This window comes from Chiloscyllium plagiosum, unplaced genomic scaffold, assembly GCF_037043375.1.
Source record: "Chiloscyllium plagiosum isolate Xiang-an unplaced genomic scaffold, Cpla_swu_hap1 HiC_scaffold_24, whole genome shotgun sequence".
Classification (NCBI taxonomy): Eukaryota; Metazoa; Chordata; class Chondrichthyes; order Orectolobiformes; family Hemiscylliidae; genus Chiloscyllium; species Chiloscyllium plagiosum.
In genome coordinates, this window is record NW_028270162.1 from 50,914,648 (window position 1) to 50,937,643 (window position 22,996).

Genomic DNA, 22,996 nt, shown 5'->3' on the forward strand with positions numbered 1-22,996 from the left:
GTCTGTAGGAGCAGTATCTGGGTTCCTGTGTGTGCATACAGTGTCTGGGTACCAGACTTGGTGCCTGTCTGTAGGAGCAGTATCTGGGTTCCTGTGTGTGCACACAGTGTCTGGGTACCAGACTTGGTGCCTGTCTGTAGGAGCAGTATCTGGGTTCCTGTGTGTGCATACAGTGTCTGGGTACCAGACTTGGTGCCTGTCTGTAGGAGCAGTATCTGGCTCCGGCTGCCCGTGACCTACCTGTAATAGGACAGGAGCCCGTTACTCAGCACGAACCAGCGGCGCTGGTAACCCTTCAGGTAGTTTGTCCATTTGTGCAGCCAGCCTTTGTGAGTGTCGCTGCTGGCGGGCGGAGAGAGCAGAGGCGGCGCCGGGCCGGAGGCCTCTCGCAGCGGCTCACTCATCGTGTGGGAGCGGGAGGCCGGAGCGGGCAGTGACCAGCGAGGACGATCGTAGGCCAGCCGCCCGCAGGCAGGGGGCACAAGAACAGCAGCTTTCCCCATGGAGGAGGCGGGACGTGCAGAGGGAGGCGGGCCATTAACCCGGAGCCGGCCATCGGCAGGTCCCTGCAGCTTCAAGATCACCTCACTCGTGGTGCACCTCAAACCTCCAGCTCACAAATCACTGCCCAGAATAAAATAAACTAATCAACATTTGCCGATTAGCTACCCATCTTCAATGTTAGCATTCACTGACTAGTAAATCTAATACTAGCAATAACTATTTATATACCTTGCAGGATACCTGGGACGCCGTCTTAAAGCGTTGCTAAAATTTCGGTTGTACAACAATTATTCGACGAGGGGGAGAAGGGTCACTTACAAATGGAAGCAGGATTTCCATTGGGACCACTAAAGAAAACCGTTCCGTATTTTACACTTTGCGGGACATCGTTTCTCACACAAAGACATGAAAGAAAATCTTTCACAGATAATATCTCTTTAATGGTGTATGGAACACACACACACAGCCCACGTGACTATTTACGTGGATTCGAGGCCCCGCCCCTCCACGTGCTGCTCCAACTTTTTTTTGCCAATGGTGTGAAAATAAGGAAGAGTGTGGTGCTGGAGAAGCACAGCAGGTCAGGCAGCATCTGAGGAGCAGGAGAGTCAATGTTTTGAGCATAAGCTCTTCATCAGGGCCAAGGGGGCTGAGAGATAAATGAGAAGGGTTGCGGTGGGGCTGAGGGCAAGGTAGCTGGGAATGCCATAGGTAGATGAAGGTGGGGGTGAAGGTGATGGGTCGGAGAGGAGGGTGGAGTGGATAGGTGGAAGGAAGATGGACAGCGAGGACAGTGCCGAGTTGGAAGATTGGATCTGGGGTAGGGTGGAGGAGGAGAAATGAGGAAACTGGTAAAATCTACATTGATCCCCTGTGGTTGGAGGGTCTCAAGGAGGAACATGAGGCTTTCTTCCTCCAGGGTCAGGTGGCTAGAGTTTGGCGGCGGAGGAGGCCCAGGACTAGCATACCCTTGGTGGGGGGGCAAGTTTTAAATTCGGCCACAGGGCGGTGGGGTTGTTTAGTGCGTGTGTCCTAGGGATGTTCTCTGAAACATACTACAAGTTGGTGTCCTGTGTCCCCAACGTACAGGATTAAGTTAAAAATCACTCAACACCAGGTTATAGTCCAACAGGTTTATTTGGAAGCACTGGCTTTCGAAGTGCTGCTCTTCATCAGGAGACCACATCGACAGCAACAGACCATAGATGATATATGTGAAAGTACAGGTAAATCTGTCGGATGTGGAAGGATCCTTTGGGGCCTTGGATGGAGGTGAGGGTGGAGGTGTGGGTGCAGGTTTTGCATTTCTTGTGGAGGCTGGGAAGGTGCTGGGAGTGAAGGGTGGGCTACTGGGGTGTTGTGGACGTTACAAGGGAGTCGCAGAGTGAATGGTCTCTCCGGAATGCAGATAGGGGTGGGGAGAGAAATATATCCCTAGTGGTGAGGTCTCTTTGTAGACCCACTGCCCTGTCGTCAAACACTTTAACTCCCCCTCCCACTCTGCCAAGGACATGCAAGTCTTGGGCCTCCTCCACCGCCAAACTCAAGTAACCCGACACCTGGAGGAAGAACGCCTCATCTTCTGCCTTCGGACCCTCCAACCACACAGGATCAATGTGGATTTCACCAGTTTCCTCATTACCCCTCCTCCCACCCTATCCCAGATCCAACATTTCAACTCAACACCTCCTTCTTGAACTGTCCGACCTGTCTATTTTCCTTCCCACCTACCTGCTCCACCCTTCTCTCTGACCTATCACCTTCAACCACACCTTCCTTTACCTATTGTATTCCCAGCTACCTTCCCTCCCATTTATCTCTCAGCCTCCTTGGGTCACCCCCTCATTCCTGATGAAGAGCTTACGCTTGAAACAATGACTCTCCTGCTTCTCAGATACTGCCTGACCGGCTGTGCTTCTCCGGCATCAAATTCGTCAACTCTGATCTCCAGCATCTGCAGTTCTCACTTTCTCCAAGGTGAAAATTAGGCAGGACGCCTGCCCCGTGTCTAAACTGGGATAACGCATATTCCTGATGAAAGGCTTTTGCCCGAAACGTCGATTTTCCTGCTCCTCAGATGCTGCCTGACCTGCTGTGCTTTTCCAGCACCACTGTAATCTAGACTCTGATTTCCAGCATTTGCAGTCCTCACTTTTGCCAACGCAGAAAGAATGCTACTCATAATAAGTATACAGTTTTGGATACTGTTGTGGGGGACAATCTACCAGGGCTCTGTGGCTCAGAAAGGAAGGCATGAGAATAGGGGAGTAATAGTGATAGGAAATTCAGTCTGAGAGGAACAGGCAGGAGAATCTGTGGTCACGAGTGAGACTCCCAGATAGTATATTGCCTCCAGGGTGCTAGGGTCAGGGATGTCTCAGATTGAGTCTACAAGATTCTTAAGGGGGAGGGGGAGCAGCCAGAAGTCATGGTACACATTGGTAACAATGACATAGGTAAGGAAAGGGATGAGGACCTGAAAAGAGAATATAGGGAGTTAAGTTGCAAGCTAGAAAGCAGATGAGCAGAGTAGTAATCTTAGGATTGCTACTGGTGCCAAGGGCTAGTGAGGCTAGGAATAGAGATCCAATGCAGATGAACAAGTGGCAGCAGGGTGGTGTAGGAGGGAGGGCTTCAGATGTGTGGATCATTGGGATACCTTCTGGGGAAGGTGGGACCTGTACAAGAAGGACGGTTGCACCTGAACTGGAGGGGCACCAATATCCTGGGCGGGAGGTTTTCTCGAGTTCTTCAGGAGGGTTTATACTAGATAGGCAGGGAGGTGGGAACCTGAGCTATGGATCAGATGATGGAGTAGGTAGTGAATAGCTCGATACAGCGTGCAGAGAGATTGTGAAGGGCGATAGGCACTTGATAGAGCAAAGGTGTGGTCAGTGTGATGGGTTGAAGTGTGTCTGTTTTAATGCAAGAAGTATAAGGGCAACTTACAGCATGGATTAGTATTTGGAATTATGATGTTATGGCCATTATGGAGAGTTGGATATCACAGAGGCAGGAATGGTTATTGGATGTTCCAGGGTTTAGATGTTTCAAAAGAAATCAGTTGGGGTGGGGTGGGGGGGTGGAGGGGTGGAGAGGTAAAAGAGGCAGAGGAGTTGCATTGGTAATCAGGAATAGTATCACTGCTGCAGAAAGGGAGGTAATCGAGGAGAGTTTGTCTACAGAATCAGTATGGGTGAAAGTCAGAAACAGGAAAGGAGCACTCACTTTATTGGGAGTTTTCTACAGACCACCCAATAGCAACAGAGAGATGGAAGAGCAGATTCCTAATATTGATTGGAACTCCCTTAGTTCAAATAGTTTGGATGGAGCAGTTTTAGTCAGGTATGTGTATAGGAAGGTTTCCTGAATCAATAGTCAGATTGGCCAACTAGAGGGGAGGCCATATTGGATTTGGTACTTGGCAACAAACTAGGCCAGGTGTCAGATCTTTCAGTGGGAGAGCATTTCATGTGATAGTGATCACAACTGCCTGACCTTTACTATATTCATCAAGAGGGATAGGAGCAAACAGTTCAGGAAAGTACATAATTGGGAGAGGGGGAATTACAATACTATTAAGCAGGAACTGGGGTGCCTAAATTGAGAACAAATGTTCTCAGGGAAATGCACGACAGAGATGTGGAGGTTGTTTAGGAAGCACTTGCTGACAGTACTGGACAGGTTTGTCCCACTGAGGCAAGGAAGAGATGGTAGGTTGAAAGAACCTTGGGTGACAAGGGATGTGGAACATCTAGTCAAGAGGAAGAAGGAAGCTTACTTAAGGTTGTGAAATCAAGAAACAGACAGGGCTTCAGAGGGTTACAAGGTAGCCAGGAAGGAACTGAAGAATGAACTTAGGAAAGCTAGAAGGGGGGATGAAAAAGGTAGGATTAAGAAAAATCCTAAAGCATTCTACACTTTTTGAGGAGCAAGAGGATGGCCAGAGAGGGTAGGGCCGATCGGGATAGTGGAGAGAACTTGTACCGGAGTCGGAGGAGTAGGGGTGGTCCTTAATGGATACTTAATGGATGTGGTGCACATGGATTTTAGCAAGGCGTTTGATAAGGTTCCCCATGGTAGGCTCACTCAGAAAGTAAGGAGGCATCAGATACAGGGAAATCTGGCTGTCTGGATACATAATTGGCTGGCACATAGAAGACAGAGGGTGGTGGTAGATGGAAAGTATTCAGCCTGGAGTTCGGTGACCAAAGGTGTTCTGCAGGGATCGGTTCTGGGACCTCTGCTCTTTGTGATTTTTGTAAATGACTTGGTTGAAGAAGTGGAAGGTGGGGTAGTAAGTTTGCCGATGACACGAAGGTCAGTGGAGTTATGGATAGTGTGGAGTACTATTGTAGATTGCAATGGGACATTGACAAGATGCAGAACTGGGCTGATAAGTGGCAGATGGAGTTCAACCTGGAAAAGTGTGAAGTGATTCACTTTGGAAGATCGAATTTGAATGCAGAATACAGGGTTAAAGGTAGGATTCTTGGCTGTGTGGAGGAACAGAGTGATCTTGGGGTCCATGTCCATAGATTTGTCAAAGTTGCCACCCAAATTGATAGGGTTGTTTAGAGGGCTTTCATTAGCAGGGGATTGAGTTTAAAAGCTGCGAGGTTATATTGCAACTCTGCAGAGTCCTGGTTAGACCATACTTGAAATATTGTGTTCAGTTCTGATTGCCTCATTATTGGAAAGATGTGGAAGCTTTAGAGAGAAAATTTACCAGGATGCTGCTTGGACTGGAGGGCATTTAGAAAGATTTAGGGATCTAAGACTTTTCTCATTAGAGCAAAGACAGAGGTGTACAAGATATTGAGAGGCATAGATAGACTGGATAGCCAGAGACATTTTCCCATGGCAGAAATGTCTATCACGAGGGGACATAATTTTAAGGTAATTGGAGGAAGGTTTAGGGGAGATGTCAGAAGTAGGTTCTTTACACAGAGTTGTGAGTGCGTGAAATGCACTGCCAGCAATGGTAGAGTCAGATACATTAGTGACATTTAAGTGACTCTTGGATAGGCACATGGAAGATAGTACAATGAAGGGTATGTAGGTTAGTTTGATCTTAGAGTATGATAAACATCTAGCACAACATCAAGGGCCGAAGGGCCTGTACTATGCTCTACTGTTCTATGTTCAAGTGTTCTCAAGTAATCTAGAGGTGTTCTTCAAAACTGTGGACACTGTTAATATGGAATACATATTGACTAATAGTAATAGCATTTACTTATGACAATTCGTAACTTCCCTTCGATTATATGATTAATTATTTAATTATTTTGTAATATTGGGGCAACCTTGTGTTCCTTTCTGATTATTTTATAAAACAATACAAAGGCCCACCAGACTATTTATTTGTCAAATGTAGCCTTTTTAAAAAAATAAACCAGCAAAGCTGACACTGGTTAAGCATCACCAATTAAAAGGCAAATCCACTCAATCCCTCCTTAAGGAGTTGAAAACGTAAAATATAATTTAAAGAAGAAACTCATTATTTGTGCCAACTGGACTTCATATGTTGATATTCACACAACCTGTGAATATCAAAACCTTTCTATCCCATGTCCACATCATGATCATTGGTGGCCCCAAAGAGCTATCCATGCCCTCCTTCTATTTCTCATGGACAAGCTGCCCCTCGAAAAATGAAAAAAGTCAGTTTCCAATTGTTCACTGACAACACCCAGCTCTACCTCACCACAATTACTCTCCTTCCTTTCTCTGTATTTAAGTTGTCACACTGCTAATCTGATACCAGTATTAGTTGACCAGAAATGCCTTCCAGTTCAATGTTGCGAAGAACAAAGTCATTAGCCACTGACTCCATCCCTCTCACCGGAAACTGTTTTGGGCTGAATCAGACTGCTAATAACCTTGACCTTCTAAACACATGCTTTTTTTGGATGTGAACATAGGAGGTATGGCTAGTAAGTTCACAGATGACACAAAATTGGATGTGTAGTAGACATCAAAGATTACCTCAGTGTACAACGGGATTTGATCAGATGGGTCAATGGGCCAAGGAGTGGCAGATGGAGTTTAATCAAGATAAATGTGAGCTGCAGTATTTGGAAGGGTAAATCAGGGCAGGACTTATAAACTTAACGGTAAGGTCCTGGGGACTGTTGCTGAACAAAGAGACCTTGGAGTGCAAGTTCATAGTTCCTTGAAAGTGGAGTCACAGGTAGATAGGATAGTGAAGAAGGCATTTGGTATGCTTTCCTTTATTGGTGAGTGCATCAAGTATAAGATTTGGGAGGTCACATTGCAGCTGTACAGGACATAGGTTAAGCCACTTTGGAATACTGGATGCAGTTCTAATCTCCCTGTTATAGGAAGGATATTGTGAAACTTGAAAAGGTTCAGAAAAGATTTACAAGGATGTTGCCAGGGTTGGACAGTTGGAGTGATCAGGAGTGGCTGAATTAGGCTGGGGCTACTTTGCCTGGAGCATCAGAGGCTGAGGGGTGAGCTTATAGAGGTTTATAAAATCATGAGGGGCATAGGTAGGGTAAATAGTCAAGGTCTTTTCCCTGGGGTGGGGGAGTCCAAAACTAGAGGGCATAGGTTTAGGATGAGAGGGGAAAGATTTAAAAAGGACCTAAGGGCAACGTTTTCATGCAGAGTGTGGTACTCGTATGGAATGAGCTGCCAGAGAAAGTACTGGTACAATTGCAGCTTTTAAAAGGCGTCCGGATGGATATATGAATAGGAATGTTTAAAGCTATCTGGGTCAAATGATGGCAAATAGGACTAGATTAATTTAGGATATCTGCTCGTCATAGACAAGGTGGACCACAGGATCTGTTTCCCTGCTGTACAACTCTATGACTTTATGGAACTTTGTGGTATTGTCACCCCAGCATTGTGTAGTGCCAAAAAAGGATTTTTTAAAAAGTAGTTTGCTGCACTAATCCTTCTTTGCTTTTGTTTTGCTTTGGGCCTATCTAATGATTAGTGGCAGACGATACAAAGGTAGAGGATGCACCACCATGGAGTTTCTAAAAGTGAGGCACTGTTTGGAGATAACAAGAAGCTTTATTGCACAATCTAAATGTCATAGACATAATTACTCAGATCTTATGGAGCTGGTAGAAATACATTCACTTACTCCAAAAGCTAGAGTAAAACTCCTTGTGTCCACCCACATTCTGTGTATCACATCAGTGGAATTAGCGAAGCCAATATCACATGAATATTAACTTCTTTAGAACCATTGCCTTAAACAAAATCTCGCACCAATCTTTTCCTCCCCATAATTAACCCATTACACCACATTTAAAAAATACAAATGTAAACAGCTATATCACAAACCCATCCCACCCAACTCACTGACTTCACAAATATAGATAGTCTGGACTTTTCCGATTTTTCCCTGAATACACTCTCTTGGGACTTGAAAGAATGGTAGATCCTTTGCTTGAGGACAGTTAACCATGGTTCAGAGCTATGTATTGTCTCTCTGCTGGAGGATCTTTTAACTCTCCGATATCCTTTGTGCCAGTCATTGTTCCTTGTCGACATAATCATTGGTTCACTACTTTATCTGGATGATGTTTAATCTTGTGAATGTCTGCTGCAGAGGAACCGCTATTTCCATCAGAGACTGAAATGGAGCAGCTGTCTCAGTTGGAAGACCTTTAATCTCATGAATGCCCACCATGGAAGATGGCTTCTTTGTTGAAGTATTTTCTTACTGATGGTATCCTGGACTTCTGGATCTGGCAATTTCTCTCTCAATCAAAGACGTAGGCTTAGTTTTTATAGTATCGTCAATTCTTAAGACCAGGCAGTTTTTTTTTCCATATGGAGTTGTATGTAGCTGATCTCGCTTTTGCGTTATTGATCAGGCTGTGTCTTCAATCATCTTCTGTGGTTGTTTGATTGGTGAAGTAGACATTTTAAGATTCTCAGCTGTGTTCATGGAGTCTTAGAGTCATACAGCATGGAAACAGACCCTTCATTCCAACTCATCCATGCCGAACAGATATCCCAGACATAACTCTTCCCATTTGCTTTCATTTGGCCCATCTCTCTAAACCCTTCCTATTTATATACCCATCCAAATGTCTTTTAAATGTTGTAATTGTATCAGCCTCTACCACTTCCTCTGGCAGCTCATTCCAAACATGCACCACTCTTTGTGTTAAAAAGTTACCCCTCAGGTCCCTTGTAAATCTTTTCTCTCTCACCTTAAACTTGTAACCTCTGGTTTTGGACTCCCTTATCTTTGGAAAAAGACTTAGACGATTCACTTTATCTATGTCCCTCGTGATTTTATAAACCTCTGTAAAATCACCCCTCAACCTCCAACACTTAAGGGCAAAAAGTCCCAGCCTTTTCAGCCTTTCCTTTTAACTGCAACCCACCAATGTTGCTAAAAGCACTGTCTCTGTCACTGCCACTGACTATTCTGTGGCATCAATTTGTTCTGCTCTCTGGATACCTTCAGGTTAAAGATTCAACAGTGAGCTCAGCGAGTTGTACCACTTGTTTGCATTTTTTGTTTCTTTTGGCAAATTTTGCTGAGTTTTATCTTTTAATTTGTCAGCATTAATGAAAGAAGTGGTTTTCAGTCCTGTGTAATTACAGATTTCACAATGTGTTATGAGATGTCCAAGCTCTTGTAAGATCTCTGGCCACCACACCACTGACCTGGACCTGGCTGCGCACTTGACAATGCTTATATATCCCCATTGTATCATTTCCAAAGTATATTCCTGAAGGGAAACTGGAATAAGTAGTCTGTCGATGATTGAAAAATGCTGCTGGTGCTCAAGGTACATTTTCTTGGCCAAATTGCTAACCATACTTCAATACAATATGGTGAATAATCATACTGTCTTGGTCACCTCTTTGCTCGTCAAAATTGGTTGATTTTTCTCTTTAGGTTTTCTGGCCACTGTTCTTTCTTGGCTCTTCAAAACATTTATTTTATGCCATTGTATGTAATCTCATTAGATTCTCTCTTTTTTTGGAGTTCCACCACGAGTCTAATGAAATCTTCTACCAATTGTCCCTTGACTGGGTAGTCAGCCATAGTTTATTCTTAGATCAATTGTTTTGCAACTGCTTCTGTTGAAGTAGTTATCCTCTTAGGACCAGTGGGACTCATAACCTCTGAAGGGAATTGAGATTCAAAATGCACATTGGTTCAAAAGTGAAGAATGTCGGGTTGAACTATGTAAACATTTTTTACTCACTTCAGCTCCTAGTGCTGGAATGCAACTTGCAGCATTCTTATTTCCCTGACATTATTCCATGTGCACCATGTAGTCTCGTCTCTGTGGGCTGTACCTTCTGCTTCATTGTCCACATCAACTGGGTGGATAAGATACTGACCTTGGCAGTGGTATCAAGGTAAATTGGTTGTGTGTCCATTCATAAATAAACAAGCTTTTTGTATCCTAGATTATTGAGATCATCACTTTCCCTGTAAACACCTTAGTTACCTTTTCTAAGAGATTATTGTAACAAAGTAAGGTCTCTGCCTGTGAAATCTGTTTTTCTACCACTGTGTGGTACTTCTGCACTCTAATTTTGAACCAATGCTGTACCTGAAGAACATTTGCCTCCATGAGGTCCAATCTTATGTTCTGAATGGTTCATTTCTTACCTTAGATCTGCTAGTATTACATTTCTGTTTCTTCTAATTGATTAATATCATTACTGTAAAGCTGTTTAAACTCTGTATTATTGCAATATTGCCTGTAATTTGCTGTTCCTTAAGTTTGTATTCTAGTATTTACAAATACTATTTTAAATTGATTCCTGTAGAGCTTGTGCAGCATTCCTTTTTTTTTGTCTTTCTTCACTATTATTATGTGACTGTATAAAATGCAATAAAGCTTTAAATTGTATTTTGGCCTTTATGAAGTAATTTACAGTTTAAGCTTTTCAAATCTATTTCTTTGTGATACTGTATCTCAGTACTGCTTACTGGATTTTTCAAACCTTTCTAGGTTTACCTACATTTTAGTGATCAAAATGGTGGCTATATGCATCTAAGACTTTTCCACCGTCTCCGCCCAAGTTGGGGTTTTCTTACTCCTTCTTGTGGAAAATGCAAGTTTTTCTGCCTTTTGTAGTCTAAAACGCCAAACACTTTCTTTGACACAGTTTTTAAAATAAAGTCTTTGTAAATCTTCTCACTGAAATTGTGGTTTAATTAGGGAGTCTCAGTTCTTTTAAACGACTCAATTTTTTTCTAACTTCCTTCTTCTGCTAGATTCTTTCAGTAGATTTCTTTAACTTCTCATCTTAAATAAATTGGGACGCTTTCCCAATTCTGTAATCCCAGTCAAAATTTGTTTTCTGGCTTTTTCACCATTCCTTGCAGCTGTGCTTCATTGAGTCAACTGGTGATGGCAGCATTGCTCAATGAGAGAGGTGAGATCCCTCTACATACTCCCTTGGCCTTTTCTGTTTTGGCAACATTTCTCAAAGTTATCCCCTTCTCCCTTAGGAATCTCTACCTCCTAGAACCTTCAGTTGTTCTTTGCTGGGCCTCCTTTGCTATGAATTCTGTATTTTCTGCCTTTTCTCTCTCTTTACCAGTTCAAACTCTTGCCCCAGAGTTTTTTATTAATGAAATTTGGGGGCGGCATGGTGGCTCAGTGATTAGCACTGCTGCCTCACAGCTCCAGGGACCCAAGTTCAATTCCCACCTTGGGCGACTGTCTGTGTGGGTTTCTTCTGGGTGCTCCTGTTTCCTACCACAATCCAGGGTAGGTGAATTGGCCATACTAAATTGTCCCATAGCATTAGGTGCTAAGTGTCAGAGAGGGGAATGGGTCTGGGTGGGTTCCTCTTCAGAGAGTCGGTGTGCACCTGTTGAGCCTCAGGGCCTGTTTCCATACTCCAGGCAATCAGAAAAAGGTTGGTGGCATGGTGGCTCAGTGATTAGCACTGCTGCTTAACAGCGCCAGGGACCCGGGTTTGATTCCCACCTTAGGTGACTGTCTGTGCTGAGTTTGTACATTCTCCCGTGTTTGTGCGGGTTTCCTCCAGGTTCTCCAGTTTCCTCCCACAGTCCAAAGATGTGCAGGTTAGGTGAATTGACCATGCTAAATTACCTATAGTGTTTGGTACATTAGTCAGGAGTGATTGTGGCGGAATGGGTCTCAGTGGGTTGCTGTTCACAGATTTAGTGTGGACTTGTTGGGCCGAAGGGCCAGTTTCCATACTGTAGGGAATGTAATCCAATTCTTCTGAATAAGGTCTTGACTTTGGAGTGCTAAGCTTGCCCTTTTACTGCTTCCATAGCTGCTGCTATGATTCAGTTAGTGTTTCAGTGCTCACAGTCTGTGCCTTCTTAAATCAGTAATACTTGTAAAGAGATAAATTCATCAGTTTCGATTTTTTTGTCTCCTGGATTTCTTCTCCATGAATAAGAGTCAGATCTACATCACCACAACCATGTGGTATTTTCCTGATATTTTGAGGTATTTGCCACCCAATCCGATCACCACTTCTCAATATTACTTTTTAAAAAAGAAAATACATTTTCCCCACTGGGATAGAATTCCTTGTCTCCATTCACAGATTGTGTGACATCAGAATTGGTGCAATCAATGTAACATGAAGATTAACCCTTCAAATTCTTACATTATACAACCCCAGTCAATGCCAATTCTTTTCTGCTAAACCTCAGAAAATGGTACTTTCATTAAACACCTGGAAGTAGTGTTAGGTGAAGGGGTAAATGTAGGGGAATGGGTCTGGGTGGGTTGCGCTTCGGGTCAGTGTGGACTTGTTGGGCCGAAGGGCCTGTTTCCACACTGTAAGTAATCTAATCTAATAACCAAAAAAAACCAGCCCACAGGCTCCCCCAATAAACAAAATATTGGACAGTACAGGATTCAAAACCTTTTTCTCATATGTGCTTTCATGTCAAAAATTCATCAGTTGAACACAAATAAATTCCGTCGTACTCAAGCATTAAGTATTTCGGCATTGTTTTTCAGTGTTGAGGATCACCTGAACTTGGCATTTCCCATTATATACTTGGATGGACTGGTCGTTGTGGGTCCTGTTGAAAACACAAATTGTTCCCTGGAGGAAACAGCACAGCCGTTTTCTTTCTCAGTTAAAAACCACACCGCGCCAGGTTATAGTCCAACTGGTTTATTTGGAAGCACTAGCTTTCAGAGCGCTGCCCCTTCATCAGCTGGTTGTGAAATATAAGATTGTAAGACACAGAATTTATAGCATTTATAACTCTGTACACCCCAGTCCAACACCAAATCGTTTTCTTTCTCATATATTTAGAGGAAGGAATAAATCAATTGCTTTCTCAAAATAAATATCAATGGTTCACTACCGCAGTTAGGCAGTAGTGTGGGGGGGAAATTAAAAAGTAAATAAACGAACAGGAATGTCAAAACACTCTGCTCAAAAAAGAAACAAAATGGTTATGAGAAATATAACCAACACAGGCGGTACTAACGATAACGTTCAAGATGTTGGAAATTCGATCATACCTCGCTTTAAAATATAGAAAGAATGAGATAAATTTAACAGTAGAGAGTCTGGTGATCCAGCTCCTGGGGAGAGGGGTTTCCACAAGGGGGTGGAACTGTTGTGCGAGCACCCGGAGGAAGACGGCGTTGCACCCGCGACCCTGGGACCGTTTGTGCGAGGCCGCAGTTTCCAGCCGGCGGCAGTGGAGGAAGCGCAGGGCTGGTGGTTGCTAAGGGCCGGCGGGTTGCGGGGAAGGCGAGAACCAACAAAGGCCCGACGGAGGAGGGGAGAGGAGAGGAGAGGTGGTCTCGGAGTCCGGCTGAAGGCGGCGGCGGCGGCTCGGTGTACATCCGAGGAAGGTCTCCTCACCGGCTGAATTGTCTCTGGTGCAAGTGTTTAAATATTGCATTAATTCAATCTACTATTCATGTTAACTTGATTTAAAATATTTACCTGATTCTGCTCGAAAAGTAATAATCCGAAAGCAAAATGAGGCTGAGTATCGCAAATGTATCTCTACAGAGGCTGCCGAGTATCCCTATTACGTTTTTTTATGTCAATGGTACAGTTGATTTTAAATTCCTCTGAGTAAAGACTCTAATCATTTGGCTGTAGTTGGAGCACATTTTGTATTTTAATTCCAAGCAGTAGACTTCAATAGCAGACAAAAACAAAACAATTTTCTCAACTGGGCTTCAATCAATAGTAGAGTAGTGAAAAAACAATATTGTGGCAGTGCATGTAGTAACCCAGAGACAGACATTAGCCATTGATTTGGAAAGCTAGTGCTTCCAATTAAACCTGTTGGACTATAACCTGGTGTTGTGTGATTTTTAAAATTAACCATTGGACTTGTTCTGCCATTCAGCTTTACCATGAACTGATCTGTACCTCAATCTCATTTATCTGCCTTTGTCTCTTTTTGGGAGGAGAGTTCCAAATTTTTGCTGCTCTTTGTGAGGGACAATTTTGCTTTTTTTTTTAGATTACATTACAGTGTGGAAACAGGCCCGTTAGCCCAACAAGTCCACACCGACCCGCCGAAGCGCAACCCACCCATTCCCCTACATTTTACCCCTATACCTAACACTGCGGGCAATTTAGCATGGCCAATTCACCTGACCTGCACATCTTTGGACTCTGGGAGGAAACCGGAGCACCCGGAGGAAACCCACGCAGACACGAGGAGAATGTGCAAACTCCACACACTCAGTTGCCTGAGGCAGGAATTGAACCCGGGTCTCTGGCGCTGTGAGGCAGCAGTGCTAACCACTGTGCCACCGTGCCGCTTTGTTTACCTTAATTGCATAATTGGTCACCATAATAAAAATTATAACTTAAAGGTCATATTCTCTTATTCTGAGTTCTCCTACCAGTGGAACCAAATTGTTAAGCCATCAGTTAGCCATTAATATTTGTTTTATCAAATCACTTTATCATTTTTAAATAGCCCTTATGGGACCCCACAAGACAAGTTTGTTGAACCTGCTTTCAATTTCATGTTTTAAGCCCTGGTTTATCATTGCTGACTACATGTCATTAGAAAGAGCTCTTACATGATCCTTCCTATAAAATATGACATTCAATATACCTACAAATAAGTAAAAGTTAATTTTATGCAAAACTGTTATCATGTCTTAGACTTAATGTTAATGCGGTAATGAAAAGAGAAAGTATAGATGCTCAGATCAGACAGCATATCTAAGGAAAGCATAGGCAGAGTTGATGTTTCAGGTCAATGACCTTTTCAATGGAATTGGTGAAATGTTCGACCTGTTTTCTCTTTGCAAGTTCTCCTTGACCTGTTGAATATTTCCAACACTTTTTGGTTTTTATTTTGAGTTTCCAGCATCAGCTATATTTCATGAATGCAGTGATTTTGTAATGAATAATGCAAAATTTGTTCTTTAGTAAGTTTTCCATTAAACTACTTCGTTTCTGTTAATTTTGTGAGAATGATGTGGTGTTTCTGTTTAGTAGGAAAAGGCAAAGCCATTGGAGAGGTATTGCATATTATATCAGGAAGAGTGAATGGGATTCAGTGATCATGGTACTAATGCATCCTAATAACTAATTATAGTGCATAATGGTTGCAACCAAGGTGAAGAATATGTCCTCAAATTCTGGAACATACTTCAAGTTTTGAGAAGATTTGTAGTTCAGGTTGAGGTTCTGGATGTAGGTTTGCTCACTGAACTGGAAGGCTTGTTTCCAAATGTTTTGTTACCATACTTGGTAACATCTGCAGTGAGCTTCCGAATGAAGCACTGGTGGTATAGCCCGCTTTCTATTTATAATGTTTGTGTAGAACAGACTTTCCATAGGAGAATTGGACATGTAAATTAATAAAGAACTTCCCTCATTATATAAACATAAAAACATTGATCAAAGTAACTGCAGGATATAAAATGGTTAAGATACTAATAAATTAGTGTGATATGATTGAAACCACCTGTAACTAGACTTCCTGCTGGTTGAGGTATGGTAACCATTTAGAGCATCATCTTAGAGTGCAAGAGATACAGGTATTGCCTTGTTACTTCGAGTCCTGTGGTTCTATTGCATGGAAACAAGCCCTTTGGCCCAACTTTCCCATGCTGCCCTAGTTTCACAATAAACAAGTTGTATTTGCCCTGCATTTGCTCCATTATCCCTTCATACCTATCCCATCAATATACCTGTCTTAATGTTTCTTAATGATGAAATTGTACTCGCTTCCACCACTACCTCTGGTGGCCTGTTTGAAACACTCATGACTCTGTGTGGGAAGAATTGCCCCCTCTGGACCCTTTTGTATCTTCCCCCCTCCCTCCCACCTCACCTTAAACATATGCTGTCTAGTTTTAGAACTGCCTACCATGGGGAAAAGGTTTTGGCTATCTACCATATCTATGCCTCTCATGATTTTATAGGCCTCTATAAGATCACCACTCAGTGTCCTACACTCCAGAAGAAGAAAGTCCAGTCTATCCAACCCCTCCTGATAACCTTAATTATGTCATCGACAGCCACGGGTGAAGTGCCCGAAGATTGGATTTCAGTTCGAAGGATTGTTCCAGTGATTACAGATGGCTGTACCACAGCAGGCTGTGAGTTCTGGCCTCGAGGCGCAGCAAACCCTCCTGGCCACAGTCAGTGGAAATGTACAGAAATACGCAGTCAAGAAGAAGAAGATTCTCAGTGCAGAAGAGCTAGAGTTGTATGAGCTAACGCAAGCTGCCGGTATTGTCATGGACCAGGAAGTCTTTAAGTAAGTCTGAAAATGATCACAAAGGTGAGAAATAACCCTGGAAATCTGAAATTAAAATTGGATAATGCTGGAATGGCTCTTTGACTTGAAATATGATTAAACTTTCCTGCAGGTTTTAATTGATTCTTCATAGCTTAGCAAATAATGCCTGTCTGTGGAATGGTAAAATATGATGCCTATGAAGCAAATTATTTTCTCAAACAATGAACATCTGGACCACAGTGCTGCTAAGATGCAGACATTGCAAATTCTTATCTTTATAGGAACATAGGATCAGGGGTAGGCTATTCAGCCCCTTGAGCCTTTTCTGCCATTTAATGAGATGATGACTGATCTGTGACCTAACTCCAGTTACTTGCCCTTGGTCCATATCCCTTAATACCTTTGCTGAACAAAAATGATTTATCTCAGATTTATAACTGATCCAGCACCAGTTGCCATTCATGGAATATTATCTCTTGAATAGGATTGTTTGAGCAAAACCTTTTATAATGCTCCTTCTGGTAGACAGGTTAGTGAGGTTAAATCGCATGGGATCCAGGGAGAGCTAGCCAGTTGGATACAAAATTGGCTTGACATAGGATACAGAGAGTGATGGTAGTGTTGTTGTTCAGATTGGAGGCCTGTAACTAGCGATGTGCTGCAAGGATTGCTGCTGGGTCAACTGCTACTCATCATTTATGTAAATGATTTGGATAATGCTAAAATTGGCTGTATAGTTCAGTGAATAATGTTATCTAAGAGTCAATGGGATCTTGATTAACTGAACTAGTGAGTTGAGGAATGGCTGATGGAGTTTAATTCAGAGAAGTGTGAGGTGTTGCACTTTGGTAAGACAAATCAGGACAGCACTTGCACAGTTCATGGTAGGCCCCTGGGGAGTGTTGTTGAACAGAGAGACCTAGGGGTGCAGGTACATAGTTCCTTGAAAGTTGTATCACAGGCAGATAGGATGGTGAAGAAAGCATTTGCCTTGCCTTCATCGGTCAGAGCATTGAGTACAGAAGTTGGGATGTCACGTTACGGTTGTACAAGACATTGGTAAGGCCACATTTAGAGTCTTGCGTACAATTCTGGTCACCCTGCTATAGGAAGGATGATATTAAACAAGATAGGATGCAAAAAAGATTTACAATATTATTACTGAGACAGGAGGGTTTGATTTATAAGGAGAGGCTGGATAGGCTGGGACTTGTTTCTCTGGAGCATAGGAGGATGAAGGGTGACCTTTATAGAAGTTTATAAAATCATGAGGGGCATAGATAAGGTGAATAGCTACGGTCTTTCCCCCAGGGGAGCCCAAAGATAGAGATGAGAGGTGAAAAATTTTAAAGGGATCTGAGGGGGAACTTTTTCACACAGAGGGTGGTGCATGTATGTTATTAGCTGCCAGAGGATGTTATAGAGGTGGGTACAATTACAACATTTTAAAAGACATTTGGACAGTTATGTGGATAGAAAAAGTTTCAAGGGATATGCACCAAATGCAGGCAAATGGGACTAGTTCAATTTAGAAAACCTGTTCAGCATGGATATATTAGGCTGAAGGGCCCGCTTCCATGCTGTATGACTATTATAGAAAGTATGCAGTCAGTACAGTCAACATCCAAGGAGCACAAGAATCGACCTTTTGGACATAAGCCCTTCATCAGGAATTCCTGATGGAGGGCTTATGCCTGAAACGTCAATTCTCGTGCTCCTTGGATACTACCTGACCTGCTGTGCTTTTCCAGCACCACACTCTTGACTCTGATCTACAGCATCTGCAGTCCTCATTTTCTTCTAGTCAGCGCAATGAAATATATGCTGTGCTTCAGTTTTACATGCAGTTAGCCGTAGCTAAGTTTTAGCTCTCTCAGCTCTGAGTCAGAAAGCCATGAGTTGAATTTCTTCTCCATAGGTTCGCAGGATTAATTCCAGAGATAAAGGTTTGTCCCAAGGGGAGACAGTGAGCAGTTTAGACCTACACTTTTTAGAATTTAGAAGAATGTGAGTAGATCTAATTTAGATATATGATGCTAAATGGGATTGACAAAGCAGACTTAAGAGTAGATGTTTCTCTTTGTGGGCAATCTAGAACAAGAGATCATCGTTTTAGGCTAAGGAATTGCAGATTTAAAAGGACTAAGAATTTTTTCTTTTAAAGTGTCATGAATCTGTGGAATTCACTACCGTAGAGAGTGGCGAATGCTGGGATATCGAATAAGTTCGTGGAGGAGATAGACAGTGTTTTAATTAGTAATGAGTTAAGGGGAGTGGGCAGGAAGTTGGACTTCAGACCAAGATGAGATCAGCCACAATTGTATTAATTGGCTTTGAAGGATTGAGGGGTATAAATACCTACTCCTGCTCCTGGTTATTACATTTTTATATATTGGAGCACATAATCTAGGCTGGCACTTCAATACATTTGTGAGCAGTAGATTTTTTTATTCACTCCCTCATGTATGCTCAACAATTCAAATTACAGCTGATGTACATTTTGACTTCACTTTCCTGCCTTAGTTGCATAACATATTGTTATCCTTGTATACCAAAAACCTCGTTTTTGACATTTTCAATTTATTTCAACTCTGGTGCTTTTTTGGATAGAGGAATTTGCTTCCTGATACACCCTTGAGCAACCTTCCTTGAATATTAACGTTATACCTTAAGTTATGTTCCGGATTATTCCACCAGTGAAAATCGTTTGTTATTTTATTCTATCTTAATTAACCTCCAATAAGTCCCTTTTCCTCTCAAAAGAAAACAGACATAATTTCTTCAACAATGGGAGTGCTGTGCTGTTGGAGATGGCATTTTCCTTGGATGAGACATTAATTCAAGACCAGATCTGCACGCTGGTTTGGATATTAAAGATCTAACCAACATTCATCACTCAATTTACACTATTAAAATAGATCCTGTGATCATTATTACATTGCTGTTTTGTTGTGCCTTGTTGCATTCAAATTCATCATAAAGCACAATGAGACTTAATGAGGTCATGAAAGTACTTCTACAAATGTAGGTTTGTTCATCAGTTATCTTGAATACCTTCAGTAGCAGTGATTTGTACAGAAAGAAAAGTTATCTATCTCTCTTTGCCATTTCTGGGCTGCTTGTAACATTCTCTGTCTTCATTGTCATTCAGTCCTGTAACCTTTTTGAATGCTAAGGTTGTCCTTTCTCATTACTGCTTAATTTTTGTTGAAAGCTTATCTTGAAATGTTAACCGATTTGTATATTTTCAGAAACATTAATTTCTTTTGCTATTTTGCCTTTTTATTATTTTGGAGAAAGTGAGGACTGCAGATGTTAGAGACCAGAGTCGAGAGTGTGCAACATTTAAGAGGCATTTGGATGGGTGTATGAATAGGAAGGGTTTGGAGGGATATGGGCCGGGTGCTGGCAGGTGGGACTAGACAGGTTTGACTGAAGGGTCTGTTTCCATGCTGTACATCTCTATGACTCTATGGTGCTGGAAAAGCACAGGTCAAGTAGCATTCGAGGAGCAGGAGAATTGATGTTTCGGGCATAAGCTCAGATTCCTGATGAAGGATTTATGCCCAAAACGTCGATTCTCCTGCTTCTCAGATGCTGCCTGATTGACTGTACCCCCATTTTTTATTTTGGCCTAATGAGTGTTTGGCATGCACTTACCCTGTCATTAGGCTAAATTTATAAGAAGTTCACATAAGCATTTTTGTTACTTAATGTAGCGTGCATTATCTAAAGACTGAGCCTACAAATCTGAGTTCTTTTGTTTCTTTTTGAGCTCATTATTTGCGGTGCTGGATGGTGGAGGGACCATGCTACATAAGTTGCATTTATTCTACAGTTCTCATGTCCAAACGTTTCTCCTGATTCAGCAGAAAAATGCATTTATCTTCCATACATTTTACTTCAGGGTTAATTTTTAAAAAGCTCCAGAGCTTGGTTAAGGTAATTTGTTTTGCCTCAATAACGCCAGGTTGAGTTATCTCAACCTTTCTTTAGATCAGTGGCCAAAACCTCCCAATCATTCGCCTTGTCTTTTGAACAATTTGATATCTCTTTGTCTTTTAAATGAGCATACAATTTTGGGGACATTTTGTGATTTATTTAAGTTACTCTTAATGCTTTTCAAGATTTTCCTGTACTGTAAACTGTACTGTTCATCCTTGTGATGTCCCTTGAGGTGACACTTCAAGCAAGGCTCATTGATTTTGTGACTATCATCTGCTGAGTTTTGGAAGGATCTTGTTCATCTGATGGCTGTGTCTGTTTCTCACCTGTCAGGATAATTGTGGATTTGTTGAAGATGAACGTGGCTCCATTGGCAGTTTTCCAGATGCTGAAAGCCATGTGCGCAGGACACCGAATTACAGAGATGTCTTCAACTGAGACGCCATGCACAACAACACAGAGCAACCTCGCAGACACCAGAGGTGAGAAACTAACAGCTGACTGACCAATGGAAGTAATGTCCCAATATCATTATCATTACATCTATATAGTGTATTTTGAGCTTCTAATTTCTCAAATCTTGTTATTCATCCAGAGTTTGTGTGCTGCACAGAGGTGCTGTGTAAAGATTTTTAAATATTGGAGTTCTCAGTTATTAGCTGCTTTTCTCCAAACATGGACAATTGAATTTCAATTGAAAATACTTTCGCAATTGAAATCTTGAATTTCAAATGGGAACTTGTCAACTTAGTATCTAAAGAGCATTTCAAAAAACTTTGTAGATAATCAAAAGTTCAAATCTGATAAGCTCAGTTTCTTGACCATTCTTTAATGCAAATGGACCTGGCTCATTGTCATAAATTCCATTTCCCAGTTCTCCAGTTTATTTCTAGGAATGATAAACAGCATAGTGAGATCCTGATCTTGGCCATGGTTTCAGAGCAAGGATCTTCCATGAAGGGAGGAGTTTGGTCGGCACTGTTGCAATTTGTCCAAAAACTGATTCACTACAGGTTTTAAAGGTCAAAATAAAGCCATTTACAGGAGCCAGGAGCATGCTATCTGCCATCTACTCAACCAGGAATGGTATGCCAAATAAAAAAAGAATTTGAGGTGAAATTAATGCAAGTTGGAAGAAAGCCTTGCTTTTTAAGGACTTGCCACATAGCGTTTCTCAAGGTATTTCAGAATAAAATTAAATGCATACTGAAATCTTGATGTTGAAACAAGAAACTTCCTCCATTATTTATTTGAATGTTGTCACGAAAATCTGGGGCTGTAGCAAGACAAAAAAGAAACTTGTGTTTAAAAACCTTTGGAAAGAAGAAAGATGTCTGTATTAATGTACAGTATAAATTAGAGCAGTAAACCTTCTTACTCTGACTAGCATATCGTAATTTCACATTCAGAAGTGATTGTCCTGTCTCAGTTACATATTTCTTTTGACTACACAACTCATTGATTTCTGAAGAAAATCTGTTTAGCTCCTCTTCATTTGTTTATGGTGATCTAGCCTCCACAACTCCTGAGTAGAAAATTTCAACCAGTAACCAACCTCTAACGGAATAAATTCTTTTGCGTCTCAGTTGTAAATATGTTTCCCCTATATAGAGATTCTCCACTAGCGGAAACCTCTTCATAGGATCTACTCTGTCAAGCCTCATACATCTTTGTATGTTCCATTAGATCACCCCTCATTCTTCTAAACTTAAGTAAATAAAGTTTAGCTGTCTTTGACAATCCTTTCAATCCAGGAATCAGCCTAATGAATCACTTGAGCTAGCTCCAATGCCCGTAAATCCTTTATTAAACATGGGGACAAAAACTACACAGTACCGCAGGTGTGGCCTCACCAACACCCTCTATGGTTATAACAAGATACCTATTTTTATATTCTAACCTCTAGTAATAAAAGCCAAATTTTCATTTGCTTTCTTAATTACTTGTTGCACCTGCATGTTTTTGTTTCATCATATCAACAGTACTCTGATCCCTCTGTGTTATAATGTTTGGACTCTCTGTCTCTCTTACAATTCTTACAATCAAAGTGCATGACCTAACTCTTTCCAGCATTAAAGTCCATCTGCCAGGTTTTTGGCCACCCACTTAACTAACTTCTCTCTCTTTGCAGATTCTTTGTCTTCATTGCAACATGCCAGCCCATTTTATTTTGTATTGTTAGCAAATTTGGATGCATTACACTTTCCCTTCTTCCAGGTCATTAACATGGTAATTTATTGAGGTTTTAGCACAGAGCCTTTGAGATATTCTCCTACTTACAGTTTCCAATCTGAAAAAGACACATTAATCCTGATTCTGTCTTCTATATGTTAACTAATCTTCAATTGATGCTAGTACTTTACCTTCAATACTGTGAGCTCCTATCTTGTATTATTACCTTTTTATGTTGCATCTTATTGAATGTTTCTGTAAATCCTAATACATTATATCTTTCGGTTTTCCTTTATCAACTCTGTTTGTTTATTATAGCCTCAAAGAACTCTAAGAAAATTATAAACATGATTCTAGATCTCCGGCACCACCTCTGAACCCAAGTAAGGTTGAAACATTATTGCCAGTGCCCTGAAATTTCTGCTCTCGTTTCCTTCATTGCACTTAATGCGTTTCGAACGTTAGGTATCAACAGCCAATCCAATATCTAATATCACTTCCATATCAATATTAAACCCAGTTACTGACTGAGTTTCCTCCTCTCTTACCATGGCCTGGTCAGCATCTGCCTCGTGGGTAGGACAGACTATTAATTTAACTCCTCTTTGTTCATGTGTAAGTCCACATTTTGTTCCCTAAATGGCTCTACCTCCTTTTTCCGCATCCTCTGAT

At 41.8% G+C, this 22,996-nt stretch overlaps 2 protein-coding genes across 9 annotated transcripts in view; one reads left to right on the top strand and one right to left on the bottom strand.

Moving 5' to 3' along the window:
- The window catches only part of LOC122562796 (oxysterol-binding protein 2-like), a 343,122-nt gene extending 342,604 nt beyond the window's left edge, over positions 1–518 (bottom strand). For all 4 annotated transcript variants that reach the window (XM_088000163.1, XM_088000162.1, XM_043715996.2 and 1 more), the window contains exon 1: positions 241–518. In XM_088000163.1, coding sequence (XP_087856289.1) covers positions 241–503 — 263 coding nt within the window. In that variant the 5' untranslated portion in view covers positions 504–518. The remainder of the gene's footprint in view (positions 1–240) is intronic.
- A 12,661-nt stretch (positions 519–13,179) lies between these two features.
- Positions 13,180–22,996, top strand: part of mzt2b (mitotic spindle organizing protein 2B) — a 32,560-nt gene continuing 22,743 nt past the window's right edge. Inside the window, exons 1-3 of one of the 5 annotated variants that reach the window (XM_088000166.1) lie at positions 13,180–13,354; positions 15,984–16,225; positions 20,486–20,634. In XM_088000166.1, coding sequence (XP_087856292.1) covers positions 16,044–16,225; positions 20,486–20,634 — 331 coding nt within the window. In that variant the 5' untranslated portion in view covers positions 13,180–13,354; positions 15,984–16,043. Of the gene's footprint in view, positions 13,362–15,983; positions 16,226–20,485; positions 20,635–22,996 lie in introns of all 5 variants that reach the window. The other 4 variants (XM_088000167.1, XM_088000165.1, XM_043716013.2 and 1 more) reach the window with 4 other exon arrangements.